The sequence below is a fragment of the Labrus mixtus genome, chromosome 4 (genome assembly GCF_963584025.1).
Source record: "Labrus mixtus chromosome 4, fLabMix1.1, whole genome shotgun sequence".
NCBI lineage: Eukaryota > Metazoa > Chordata > Actinopteri > Labriformes > Labridae > Labrus > Labrus mixtus.
This window is the reverse complement of record NC_083615.1, coordinates 1,154,076-1,168,361: the sequence shown is the minus strand read 5'-3', so window position 1 is coordinate 1,168,361 and position 14,286 is coordinate 1,154,076. Positions and strand designations below refer to the sequence as shown.

Here is a 14,286-nt window from a genome sequence, read left to right as displayed (position 1 = left end):
CAGGGAGCTGAACTTGATCAGAGATAAGGAGTACAGTCTTCTTGAGCTGCTCCGTGTTTTCCATCCAACATTACAGAAGGTCACAGCAGAGACGCTCGCTGTCTGTAAACTGTTGTTCATCTTTGACGGCCTGGATGAAAGCAAACCGTCGTTGAACTTCAAAAACAGGGAGGTTGTGTCTGATGTCACACAGAAATCACCGTTAAACACACTGTTGACAAACCTCATCAAGGGGAATCTGCTCCCCTCAGCTCTCATCTGGATAACTTCTCGACCTGCAGCAGCCAATCAGATCCCTCCTTCATGTGTTGACAGGGTAACAGAAGTACGAGGCTTCACTGACGCCCAGAAGGAGGAGTACTTCAGGAAGAGGTTCAGTGATGATGGAGATCTGTCCAGCAGAATCATCTCACACATCAAGACATCCAGGAGCCTCCACATCATGTGTCTGATCCCGGTCTTCTGCTGGATCACTGCCACAGTTCTGGATCACATGATGAGCAGAGAGCAGAAAGGAGAGCTGCCCAAGACCCTGACTGACATGTACTCACACTTCCTGCTGGTTCAGACAAAGAGGAAGAAGCACAAGTATGGAACATCATATCAACTCACCAAATCTGACAGGGAAGTTCTTCTGAAGCTGGGGAGGCTGGCGTTTGAACATCTGGAGGATGGAAACATCATGTTCTACAAAGAAGACCTGGAGCGTTGTGGTCTTGATGTCACAGAGGCCTCGGTGTACTCAGGAGTTTGTACAGAGATCTTCAAAACAGAGTGTGTGATCTTCCAGAAAACAGTCTACTGCTTTGTTCATCTGAGCGTTCAGGAGTTCCTGGCTGCAGTCTACATGTTCCACTGTTTGACAAACAGGAAGAGAGGTGTAGTGAAGGCTTTTCTTAAAGACATCAAAATCATTTTTCAAACTCCTGAAAGTGATGACTTATCCCTGGATGTCTTCCTGAGGAGTGCCATGGAGAAATCCCTGGAAAGTAAAAATGGTCACCTGGACCTGTTTGTTCGCTTCCTTCATGGCATCTCTCTGGAGTCCAACCAGAGACTGTTAGGAGTCCTGCTGGGTCGGAGAGACAACAGTCCAGAAATGATCCAGAGAGTCATCAACAACCTGAAGGAGATGAACAGTGATGATATCTCTCCTGACAGAAGCATCAACATCTTCCACTGTCTGACGGAGATCAACGACCTCTCAGTCCATCAGGAGATCCAAGAGTTCCTGAAGTCAGAGAAGAGATCAAAGGAACTCTCTGATATCCACTGCTCTGCTCTGGCCTACATGCTGCAGATGTCAGAGGAGGTTCTGGATGAGCTGAACCTGAAGAAGTACAAGACATCAGACCAGGGACGACTGAGACTGATTCCAGCTGTGAGGAACTGCAGAAAGGCAAAGTAAGTCCAGATGTGATTAAATATGATTAAAAATAAGCTGTTTAGTTCTTCAAATATATACTATACAGTGTTTCACCTAGGTTTACAGCGTTGGGGGGGTGGAGACAAGCCGACATGCCGACACGGCGACAGAACGACACAAACACTTCAAAGAATCTTGGTGTTCATGTGTTACTTTTAATGACAGCTGTCCTTTTCTATCGGAAAGGTATCATTAAATGACTTCTTTCCCTGATTTCCGACTCTATCCACTATCCTATCCTATAGGCACAAAAAGCCAAAAAATAAATCTCCCCCCCCCCCCCCCCGCTCGTCTCTTAACTGCCCCTTTATTACAACTTTACAAACTCAAAACAAGAATCCATCTGAGAACAATTAATTTGCTATGAGCTTCAAAAACAAGATTTCTTTCTCTAGTTAGCTTTGACAAAGTTGAGCATGTAACAGGGGGGGGTTAGGGTAAATAAAAGTAATTGATGACAACAAACAACATAAATTGAGTCCCCGGTCTGCTGTTTGTTCTGCTCTGACTCCATGAGCAGGGACTCCAGCCACTGGGTGCACAGTTTTACTTTTAGTGCAACAGAACACAGTGGATCCTTGATCCATATGGCCTTGTGTTGGGAACAAACGTGATCTGGTCACTTTTTCCGTTCACTGTCACCGTGTCTGCAGCTAACTTAACGATAGTGACGTCATCTCACAGCCTGCTGTAGTCTGTGAACATCTCAACACAGACTCTGTTAAACTGCACTGCGTTATACACACTGATGATATAGTTCACACTAAATGCTCCACTTCTCAATTCCATCACGGGGACCAGGAGCAGTCAGACACACACAGACACACACGTTTACAAGTGATGGAAATGTTTGTTAACTAAAGTGAGTTCAGATCAGCTGAACCTCTGATGTGAAAAACACAATTTGTCAAAATATTAAGACATTCTTTTAAATAACATATTATGTACCATGACAGGTTTTCTAGCTGTGGACTGTCAGAGACTCACTGTGAAGCTGTGGCCTCAGCTCTGAAGTCCAACCCCTCCCATCTGAGAGAGCTGGACCTGAGTAACAACAAGCTGCAGGATTCAGGAGTGAAGCTGCTGTGTTCTGGACTGAAGAGTCCAAACTGTAGACTGGAGACTCTGAGGTAAGACAACAGGTTTCATTTCTCTGTTCAGATTAATATGATGTGAAACTAAACTGTAGACTTCAGGCTGATAATCAAATGATCCACACTGAGGATCTTAATGCTGAAGTCCATTTTTCTTCTTCTGTGGTTTTATCCACAGAGTGGTAGCAATTTAAAGCCTTACATTTTAAACCTAAATATATAAAAAAAATAACGTGTTGTATATTTCACTCTTTACCACCGGAACAGCTGATTTTTAGATAAATTATGAATAATTAAACAATGAAAAACAATCATTCCAATTCTAACCATCAGACGTAAAAATAAAGTAAAACACTTGTTTTGTCTGAGATGTTTGTGACACTGTGAGATTCTGAAACTGTCAAAGGAAAGTTTAAATTGAAGAATCTTTGATTGAATGTCTTCTCTATAACTAGAATAAATATTACAGATGTTCACTTTTGCAGACGATCGTCTTCTTTTTTTCCTTACTCTTATCTCAGGGCAGGGATGTCAAACATACAGCCTGCCAGCAGGTTTCATCTGGCCTGTGAGACGTTTTGGGAAGAAGGAGGAAATGTATTGAAAAATATTATGAGATTTTTCATAAATTAAATATTTGTAATACTTATTTTCCCCGAATTGTATTAAAACCTATAATGAGCAATGTAAAGGTTGATATCATTATACGAAAATTAATTAAACAGGGTACTTTGAACTATTTTCTCAGCAGGGAGTATCATAAAAAAGACGAGTGGCCGAGCACACAAGCTGCTCCTGCATTACGCTGGTAATACATCACATCAGCAAACAGGCTGAACACCTGAGAGAGGTGACACAGAATGCAGGTTTTCAAGAGAGATCGAAGGAGCGATATTTCTTTAGTTTTATTTGCTCACGAGTTGCCAGAATTTCATCAAAGCTACAGGACTTAACCACAGGAGGCTCTGCACTGCACGCTCATTCTGACGCTCTTCAGTTCTGTCCACACTTCTTACCAGTTTCTCCTGGCTTGACTGATGGAAAACTAAAGTTTGACTGATAATTACAAAGCTTCCTATGGAGTGAGCCACAAAGAGCAGCTCGTGCAAATAAAAATCAATCCTCTCTGTCCTGCGTAACGGCCCAGACCGTCTCCTCACATCCAGTGTAGTTTGTGGACACCGGCGTTGAGCCTGACAATAGACTTATTTTACCTCTGGTTGTTGTAAAAACAGTAAATTAAAATGAATATTCACTGATTTTATTTACAGATGGTTCATTTTTAGGTCACCCAGAGGTGACTGTATTGTAGGTATTGTTTGCACCGCTTCTTCAGTCGGTCTGAATGCTAAAGTCTTCTGTAAATTCACAATTTAAAGCTGATATTTTTTTTTTTAAACTTCCCGGGGGGGCATGCCCCCGGACCCCCCTAGGATGTTTGGATCCATGTCACCTTTTTCATCCCTGATGAGTTTGCACCCCTGTAAAATGCTTCGTCGATTTGCGCACGGAGATGGCACAGATTCAAGGCGCATAAAAAGTCAGTGACAGAGTTCGATTACGATATTGCGGACACGTAGAAGAACGGCCTGCCAGACTCGTGTCAAAAGTGGTTTAACTGAGTTTACATAGTTGAAGAAGTTGAACTCCACACGGAGCTGATCAGACTGCAGTGATCAACGCTGAAGGATCAATTCAAGTCTGTTGGTTTGGAAACATTTGATGTCTGACAGTGAAATACCTGAAGATGACTGTTTGCATCAAAGACACTCTGTGTGTTTGTGATAACATATTCATGTGAGCAGGTTTAATCTGTGATGAACCTTAACGAGTGCAAACTGTGCTGTGGCCTGACACACAGATCTAAAGTCTCTCTCTCTCTCTCTCTAATGCACTGATCCCAGGGCAGGTAGAATAACCTGTCAAAGTTTCTATAACATTGAACAGTAATATTAAAACATAATTATTTATGTTTTCTTCTGTAATGTGGTACATTTAAATATTTCCATGTGCCAACATGCAGTTTGCAATGACAGAGTTAACCCCTCTGCTTAATGTACTTTTACATTTTATGCGTTAACATGCAGTTTTCTATGCAAGTACCTTTATTTGTCTTTTTTTTTCTTTAATTTTTCTTTTATCGTTAACAACATTAATATCTTGACCGATATTAAATATGTGACCTGAAAAACAAACAACAGAACAAACAAGTGTCACAGATACTTGAGCCTGTTGGTTGGATGAGGATTCCATTTTTCTACACATAATTTGTTGTGTATGATGCTTATGTCCCTGTTTTGTTTATATATGTTAACCATTTTTCCCCAGCCTTTGTCGAACTGATCTTCTTTCATTTTCAACTTGTAGGTTATTTTTTCCATCACAAGGATATCATGTATGATTGACAGCCACTGTCTGTGGTTTGGTGTGTCAGTCTTTAGCCAGTTCTTAGTAATGGTTTTCTTTGCTGCTGCGAGTAGAATCTTGACCAAGAATTGGTCTCCTGCATGCACAGATCCTTCCAAGTGTCCCAGGTATAAAACAAGACATGATCGAGGGATTTCATAACCCAGCACTTTGCACAGAGCTGAATGTATATCATCCCAGAAAGGTTTGATCTTGATGCAATACCAGAAAATATGTGTATGGTTTGGATCCATGTTGTTTCATAGTCTCCAGCGTGGCTGTTGAATATTCATTTGTTTACTTTTAATCTTGGGTGTAATGAAGTACCAAATTAGATTTTTCCAAATGAATTCTCTCCATGTCTGTGATTGTGTCATGGTTTGTGTACTTTTCCACATTCTAGACCACATTTCTTCTGGGATCTCCTCATTCAGCTCTCTTTCCCATTTGGCCTTGACATACAGTGTTCAATCATTTTTTGATTCCATTAAACAACAGTACAGGTTAGACACAGCTTTTTTGGATATCTGTGTGGGAAATTACAGTTAGATGGAGTAATATAACCATTGTAGTGGCACTCCGTCTCTTTCTTCGTCCTCTGTACCACTTTTTGGAGTCAACTCACAGTATTTGCAACGCGAGCGAAAAGACAGGACAACTCTCCTTCGTTTTAAAAGTTTTACTGAAAAAACTTCAAAATAAAATACAGGTTTAACGCACGGTCTAACGCCCAGTCAAAAAACTGTGTAGCTTCCATCAATATTGGACTCCAAACTGCTTACGTCACATCCGTCACAACTTTAACTAAGCAGTGCTGTCATAACATAAACATCCAAACACATAAACAATAACCTTTTTATCATTTATAAATGACTAAATTATGCCTTTAAACAATTTTAAACATTATGAATTTACATGAAATTACTGTTATTAGATTTTATCATTTTTAACTAGATATTTAGTATTAATCAATAATTTGCATATTGGCTCTTACAACCATGATAATTTATTGATATGACATGAATAGGCATACACTTTGTGCAGATAGTGATTTACTGGGTGATGATGCCCGGTATGTCTCGGTATTTGACCTGACAATGGCTCGCATGACCCGCTAAACTGCCCTGTAGTCGTGTGGCCCGGCATGTATGGGGTCCGTTGACCCACATGTGGCCCGGCACGACTCTAATGACTGACCTATAGTCATGTGGCCCGGCACGTTTCGGTCCGTCGACCACCTAACGTGTGGCCCGGCACGACTGCTAATGAGCCATAGTCATGAGGCCTGCATGTATGGGTCTGCTGCCCTAACAAGTGGCTCCTCATGATGATTGATAAGCCCTAAAGTCAAGTGCCCGGCATGTTGGGGTCCGTTGACCGCTTTACATGTGGCATGCATGACGCTAAGCTGCCCTATAGTCATGTGGCCCGGCACGTGGGGTCCGTCGACCTCTGACGTGTGGCCCGGCGTATCAGAGTCTGTTTGACCTGACGTGTGACCAGCCTGATTGAATGACATTTGAAGCATCGAATGACGCCAGTGTTTTCGAAGAAAAACTATGACCAGTCACCTATTAAATGACAGCGATATTCACCACCACCAGTTATATGAATTTCTTACCAGTAGTTAGGGTTTAAGGGACCAGTCACCTATTAGAATGACCATAATATTCACCACCACCAGTTATATGAATTTCTTACCAGTAGGGAGGGATGAGTCCTCTTGAGCTGGTCCACAAAGTCCTCTTACAGGGAGCTGGTCCACAAAGTCCTCTTACAGGGAGCTGGTCCACAAAGTCACTGTCTATGGAGAGGACAACGACTTAGTTTTGAACATAGACAAGACACCACACTGTTTGAGAGGAAATCGCTTCAACGGGTCATAAAGACTGCAGAGAGAATCACTGGCTCCAACCTCCCCTCCATGGACACACTGTACACACAGCGCTGCAGAGGAAAAGCACAGAGCATCCTCAAGGACAAACAGCAGCCAGCTCATGCTCTGTTCAGGTGGAAGAACTCGGGCTATAACCTGCGACACCACAGGCCAGAGAGCATCTCCACCCACAAGGCCCGCTACCACAACAGCTTTTTCCCTGCTGCTGTGAGACTTGTAGCACAGGACATTAAGATGGGAAGGAAGTACTTCACCCCACACCTCACAGACTAAATGGAGAGTTGACCACCTCACAGTGCAATACAAGTGTGCAATGTTAACCTTAAAAACAAAAAACAATGCAATTATATAATGTGAAAAATATGTGTGCAATAACCTCAGGTGCAATAAGAGATAATAAGTGCAATAAGAAAACTTGTACAGTGTTCCCCTTGTTATTGTTTATTTATTTTATTTTTTATTATACAATGTATAACTTCTGTACAGTTTATTTTAATTTACTTAGCTGTTAATATAACTTATTTATTTTTACTTTTTTGTACTCTCTTTTTTTCTTACAATGCTAGTCTATTTTATATATAATTTTAACTTTTTTGTAGAAGCTGACTCAGGGAGAAACGCACAAGAATTCCAATGTACCTGTACTGTCCTGTACCTGTGCAAATGGCAATAAACATCTATTCTATTCTATTCTATTAGTATGTACTTCCTAAGGTTTATGAGGATAACCAAGGAACAATAGCATTGGCTAAGAATCCTGTAAACAGACAGAGATGTAAACATGTTGACATAAAGTATCATTTTGTAAGGTCAACTGTTAATGATGGAAAAATAAGTTTGAACTATTGCCCAACAGAACAGATGGTGGCAGATGTAATGACCAAACCAGCTACAAAGTTTAAGCTGAGAAAGTTTGACAAGATTTTGTTTGGAGATTAACCATGTTAAAAACACACAAAGTAAGGTAGAAAACCCTCTTTATTTTTGTTGTTTATTATAACAATGTGAGATCAAGTGGGAGTGTTGACATGAAGGGAAATATGTACGCTCTCAATTGTAAGAAGGTTGTTCTATGTGGTGTTAATGACAAGTGACAGCAGCCAATGACATGCGCTCATATTCATAGTTGAAGTGCGCATGTATGTGTTGGGGTTGTATCAAGTCAACTTTGGTTATATTCTTTAATAATTATATTTAATTATTAATAATGTAAATAACAATATCATTAAACTATGTTTAATCAACTCTTGGGGCACCACCCTGTTATCAGGGAAAAATAACAAAAATATCACTCAAATCAGTCTCAAATTAGTTATTTAATTACTAATATTATTAATAATTAATAACTATATTTAATAAATTGAAGGCATGAAATCCGTACACAAAGCCCTCGCACCCAGATTATATCACAATGCAAATACACCAATAATCACAAACAACTGCTCTCTTGAATTATAACAGAATTTATTTAAGCAAAGCAACATCAATCCAAAATCAATGAACTTAATCAAACAAATAACTATTATAAACTAATCTAAACAAACAGACATTATAAGCAAACAGCGTGGCACGTGTGTGTGTGTGTGTGTGTGTGTGTGTGTGTGTGTGTGTGTCTGTGTGTGTGTGCGCGTGCGTCTGTCTGTGTGTGTGTGCGTGCGTGCGTGTGTGTGTGTGTGTGTGTGTGTGTGTGTGTGTGAGAGAGAGGGTGGGGGGGGGGATAGAGGGCACTATGAGAGCACCATGTGGAGCTACGTCACGTAGGTACAAAATGGTGGAAAAAGACAAAGAGCAATGCTCTGTTGTCTTTCTGGTGGCAGGAGGAGATTTTCCTTGGTGTATTCTTCTTCAGGTAACAGTGGCTGTCTGTAGCACTCCTGTCCAGTTGCGTTCACCGACGTTGACGAGAATAATAGGAAAGAATCTCTCTGTGCTCGAACCAGATAGACCAGGTTGAAATGCGTGTTTCCCCTGAAGCTGGAAGCTTGTGAAGAGAGGTATCTTCTGGTGTAGATAGACCACACATGAAGAGGGGTATCCTTTGGTGTAGAAAGACCACACGTGAAGAGATGTATCCTCTGATGTAGATAGACCACACATGAAGAGGGGTATCCTTTGGTGTAGAAAGACCACACATGAAGAGATGTATCCTCTGATGTAGATAGACCACACGTGAAGAGATGTATCCTCTGGTGTAGATAGGCCACACGTGAAGAGATGTATCCTCTGGTGTAGATAGACCACACATGAAGAGATGTATCCTCTGGTGTAGATAGACCACACTTGAAGAGATGTATCCTCTGGTGTAGAAAGACCACACATGAAGAGATGTATCCTCTGGTGTATATAGACCACACATGAAGAGATGTATCCTCTGGTGTATATAGACCACATGAAGAGATGTATCCTCTGGTGTAGATAGATCACACATGAAGAGATGTATCCTCTGGTGTATATAGACCACACATGAAAAGATGTATCCTCTGGTGTAGAAAGACCACACATGAAGAGATGTATCCTCTGTTGTAGATAGATCACACATGAAGAGATGTATCCTCTGGTGTAGATAGACCACACATGAAAAGATGTATCCTCTGGTGTAGATAGACCACACATGAAGAGATGTATCCTCTGGTGTAGATAGACCACACATGAAGAGATGTATCCTCTGGTGTAGATAGATCACACATCGAACAATGAGAGACGGCTGCTTTTATCGACCCTACACTCAACACCTATGTGTTAGATGTTGCAGAGCATGCTGGGAGTGTTTCTGCAGGGCAGGGCATGCTGGGAGTAAGAGTCATTTAAGTACTCGTACTCAGGCTTCCTTTGTTTCAACAAATGGAGATCCCAACAGAAGTGACTGAAAAATAAATGAAACACAAGCACGAACATGCGTCTGTAAGTCAGACTGTGTGTAGTACTTACACAACACACGTGTGTGTGTACATGAGCTGAACCATTCAGCGCGCCATACACACACACACACACACACACACACACACACATAGACACACACACACAGACACACACACAAACACACACAGACACACACACAGAGACACACACACACACATACACACACACATACAAACAGACACACACACACACACACACACACACACACACACACACACACACAAACACATAGACACACACACTCACTCACACACACAGACACACACACACACGGAGACACACACACACAGAGACACACACACAAAGACACACACTCACACTCACACACACTCTCCCAGGTGTGTAAAGCTCAGTAGAGTATTGGTTGTGTAATCTTGACTGAGGTCAGTAACATGTTGGTGTCTTTATTGACATGAACAGCTGTATGAATGTTTGGATGATGTCTGTAGAAAGCTGACATTTGAATGATCCACAATAACAGAATGACAAAGTCTCTCTACTTATTTTAGGGACACACTCACTTATTGGACCTAGTTATGTTGTTATGTTATCATCTGATTGATCATTCTCTTTATTCACATATTTTATTCTTTATTCAGTTTGAGTGTCTGCAGTTTGTCAGAGATCAGCTGTTCTTCTCTGGCCTCATCTCTGAAGTCCAACCCCTCCCATCTGAAAGAGCTGGACCTGAGAGACAACAAGCTGCAGCATTCAGGAGTGAAGCTGCTGAGTGATTTTCTGCAGAGTCCAAACTGTAGACTGGAGACTCTGAGGTCAGTTCTCTTCTTCTCTGTTTGTGTTTTACATCTCATGTGTTTGATTATCAACTGAAACATTTTCAGTGTTTTTTTTATGTATTTTAAATGTATTTAACCAGGAGAACCTCATTGAGATTAAGAATCAAGAGTAATTACAAACACAGTTTAACATGTCTTGAGTCACAGAGCACAAAGTCATTAGTCAAAGCATCTACAAACTGAAGCATCTTCCTCCAACACCTTCAATCTACTTTTAAAATGATTTAAAGAAACCAGCTCCCCCAGACACAGATCATCCTGCAGGAGCAGCGTACCTGAAACTCATTTTCCCCATTTCAAGACGCACTTTGGGAACAGATAACAACAAGTTTTGTGACTGGGTTGCAGAGCGAAGACTGTGTCTTCTAGCACTTTTCACATGAATACAGTTACACAAGTATGGGGAAGCAGGTTAAGTAAAGCCTTATAAATAAGGACATGCCAATGAATTTGTCTATGCTGAGACAATGCAGGCCAGCCGACTCGCTCACACAAAGTACAATGATGAGTCAGAGTCCTGAGATTTGTTATGAATCTCAACGCACCATGATATACAGTATCCAAAGATTTTAGGCACTGAGAAGATGCATGCCTATATAAAACATCACCATAATCAATCAGGGGCATGAAAGTAGCAGCAACAAGTTGTTTTTGTGCAGCAAAAGAAAAACAAGATTTGTTTCTGAAATAAAAATCGAGTCACACCTTAAGCTTTTTTACAAGTTGCTGAATATGAAGCTTGAAAGACAGAGTATCATCATCAATGTTCACATGTATCTTACATCTATCAAGTTTTAGATTGAATGCTGTTCATGTTTATTTTCTTGTTTGAATCTGCATCATAAAAAGATCAGATTTTTACTGAAATAGTTTAAATGGAGTGTTGGGGTTGTATCAAGTCAACTTTGGTTATATTCTTTAATAATTATTTCTAATTATTAATAATATAAATAAAATATCATCAAACTATGTTTAATCTCGTTTTGGGGCACCACCCTGTACTCAGGGAAATATAACCAAAATATCACTCAAATCAGTCTCAAATTAGTTATTTAATTACTAATATTATTAATAATTAATAACTATATTTAATAAATTGAAGGCGTGAAATCCGTACACAAAGCCTTCGCACCCAGCTTATATCACAATGCAAATACACCAGTAATCACAAACAACTGCTCTCTTAAATTATAACAGAATTTATTTAAACAAAGCAACATCAATCCAAAATCAATTAACTTAATCAAACAAATAACTATTATAAACTAATCTAAGCAACAAATATTATCAAGCAAGGCTTGTGGATGAGGTGTGAATGTGTGTGTGTGTGTGTGTGTGTGTGAGAGAGAGAGGGGAGATTGCTTCGTCCCACGTGGTCGCCCTTCCGATGGCACACACCTAACAAAGACCTAATGTGGCCTTAATGTCTAAAAGAGACCGAGTTCGGCCCTACACGATCTGTGTCTCTGAGGCGTCTGGATGGCCGCGAGTATATAGATCTGTGTGTGTGTTAGTCAAAGGGGAAGAAAAAGGATAGAAGAGGAGCGTAGAGGTGGAGAGAAACGCGTGCCTGAAGAGGCCGGATCACAGTCCGAATCCCGCACCACAACTCGGAGTAATTCCCTTCATTCACAGAAACAAGCCAATGGCCGAATTCAAGTTAATACGGCTTACACTGGCCTTTCTGATCAGAAGAATAATACCCGGTTATAACGCTGTTACGCTAAACACATATAGGACGCAGTGGTCCGAAACAACAACAAGAGTTTTAAACAGGTAAAACTCAGGACGCAGCAGTCCAACAAAGAGAAAAATTACAGTTTCTGATTCAATCAAACAATTGTTAAAAACACTCTCTAAAGCTAATTCTGCCCAGACCTAATTAAGCCTCACTTGTGAATCGCTTTGCCTGCGATCGGTGAAGGAAAAAGGAGTCCGGTGATGAAACAGATCTTCTGTCTGTCCTGGTGTAGAGGCGTCTGATGGCGGCGAGGGTCCCTTACGGCAAGAGCGGCTTCGTTGGTTCTCCGTTGAGTGGAAAGATGTCCGTTGATGTCCTTTCGTTGCAGGACAGAATAAGACCGTTATCTTTCTGATAATCTGTTATAGCCTAACGCTCTCCGAGAAACTGAGATGCGTTCACTGGACAATCCGAGCTCGGAATTTGGAACACTGCCGGCCGCGGATTACCTGTGCGCCAAAACTTAAAACAAAGGAAGATTGTTGCAGAAAACAGGAGGTGAGCTTGGGTCCCTGAGCACTTAAATCAGCGCGTGGAAAGAGATTGAACGAGGGGAGTCTCAGAGTTTTATCACCTGGCCGCCTTCCTGTGGGGTCTCCCTAAGGTTCCGGTCCCCCCTTTACGTCACACGTAGGTGTGAAGTACCGCAGGGAATTCTGGGATAAAGAGTCCTTTTAGGCCTCTTTGTGATCTCAGTAAATAACTCAACGGCCCAAGTCCATGGTTTGACTGTCCTAAGCCTGCGTGGCCCAACAGGAGTTCTTAAAGTTTCTGATTTTTATTAAATGTTCAAAACTGAAAACACAAGATTATCTGAACTGATATATATTTATTATGAAGTACACACACACACACACACACACACACACACACACACAAACACACTCCCAGGTGTATCATCTGATTGATCATTCTTTTTATTCACATATTTTATTCTTTATTCAGATTGTGGAGATGCAGTTTGTCAGAGATCAGCTGTTCTTCTCTGGCCTCAGCTCTGAAGTCCAACCCCTCCCATCTGAGAGATCTGAACCTGAGTATCAACGAGCTGCAGGATTCAGGAGTGAAGCTGCTGAGTGATTTTCTGCAGAGTCCAAACTGTAGACTGGAGACTCTGAGGTCAGTTCTCTTCTTCTCTGTTTGTGTTTTACATCTCGTGTTTGATTATCAACTGAAACATTTTCAGTTTTTTTTAAATTGTATTTTAAATGTATTTAACCAGGAGAACCTCATTGAGATTAAGAATCAAGAGTAATTACAAACACAGTTTAACATGTCTTGAGTCACAGAGCACAAAGTCATTAGTCAAAGCATCTACAAACTGAAGCATCTTCCTCCAACACCTTCAATCTACTTTTAAAATGATTTAAAGAAACCAGCTCCCCCAGACACAGATCATCCTGCAGGAGCAGCGTACCTGAAACTCCTTTTCCCCATTTCAAGACGCACTTTGGGAACAGATAACAACAAGTTTTGTGACTGGGTTGCAGAGTGAAGACTGTGTCTTCTAGCACTTTTCACATGAATACAGTTACACAAGTATGTGGAAGCAGGTTAAGTAAAGCCTTATAAATAAGGACATGCCAATGAGTTTGTCTACGCTGAGACAATGCAGGCCAGCCGACTCGCTCACACAGAGTACAATGATGAGTCAGAGTCCTGAGATTTGTTATGAATCTCAACGCACCATGATATACAGTATCCAAAGATTTTAGGCACTGAGAAGATGCATGCCTATATAAAACATCACCATAATCAATCAGGGCATGAAAGTAGCAGGAACAAGTTGTTTTTGTGCAGCAAAAGAAAAACAAGATTTGTTTCTGAATTAAAAATCCAGTCACACCTTAAGCTTTTTTACAAGTTGCTGAATATGAAGCTTGAAAGACAGAGTATCATCATCCATGTTCACATGTATCTTACATCTATCAAGTTTTAGATTGAATGCTGTTCATGTTTATTTTCTTGTTTGAATCTGCATCATAAAAAAATCTGATTTTTACTGA

At 40.9% G+C, this 14,286-nt stretch overlaps 1 protein-coding gene across 11 annotated transcripts in view; it reads left to right on the top strand.

Moving 5' to 3' along the window:
* LOC132973511 (NACHT, LRR and PYD domains-containing protein 14-like) overlaps positions 1-14,286 on the top strand; it is a 273,451-nt gene that overhangs the window by 200,510 nt on the left and 58,655 nt on the right. For 10 of the 11 annotated variants that reach the window (XM_061037001.1, XM_061037004.1, XM_061037003.1 and 7 more), the window contains 3 exons: positions 2,383-2,556; positions 10,342-10,515; positions 13,226-13,399. In XM_061037001.1, coding sequence (XP_060892984.1) covers positions 2,383-2,556; positions 10,342-10,515; positions 13,226-13,399 — 522 coding nt within the window. The remainder of the gene's footprint in view (positions 1-2,382; positions 2,557-10,341; positions 10,516-13,225; positions 13,400-14,286) is intronic. The other variant, XM_061037010.1, reaches the window with a different exon arrangement.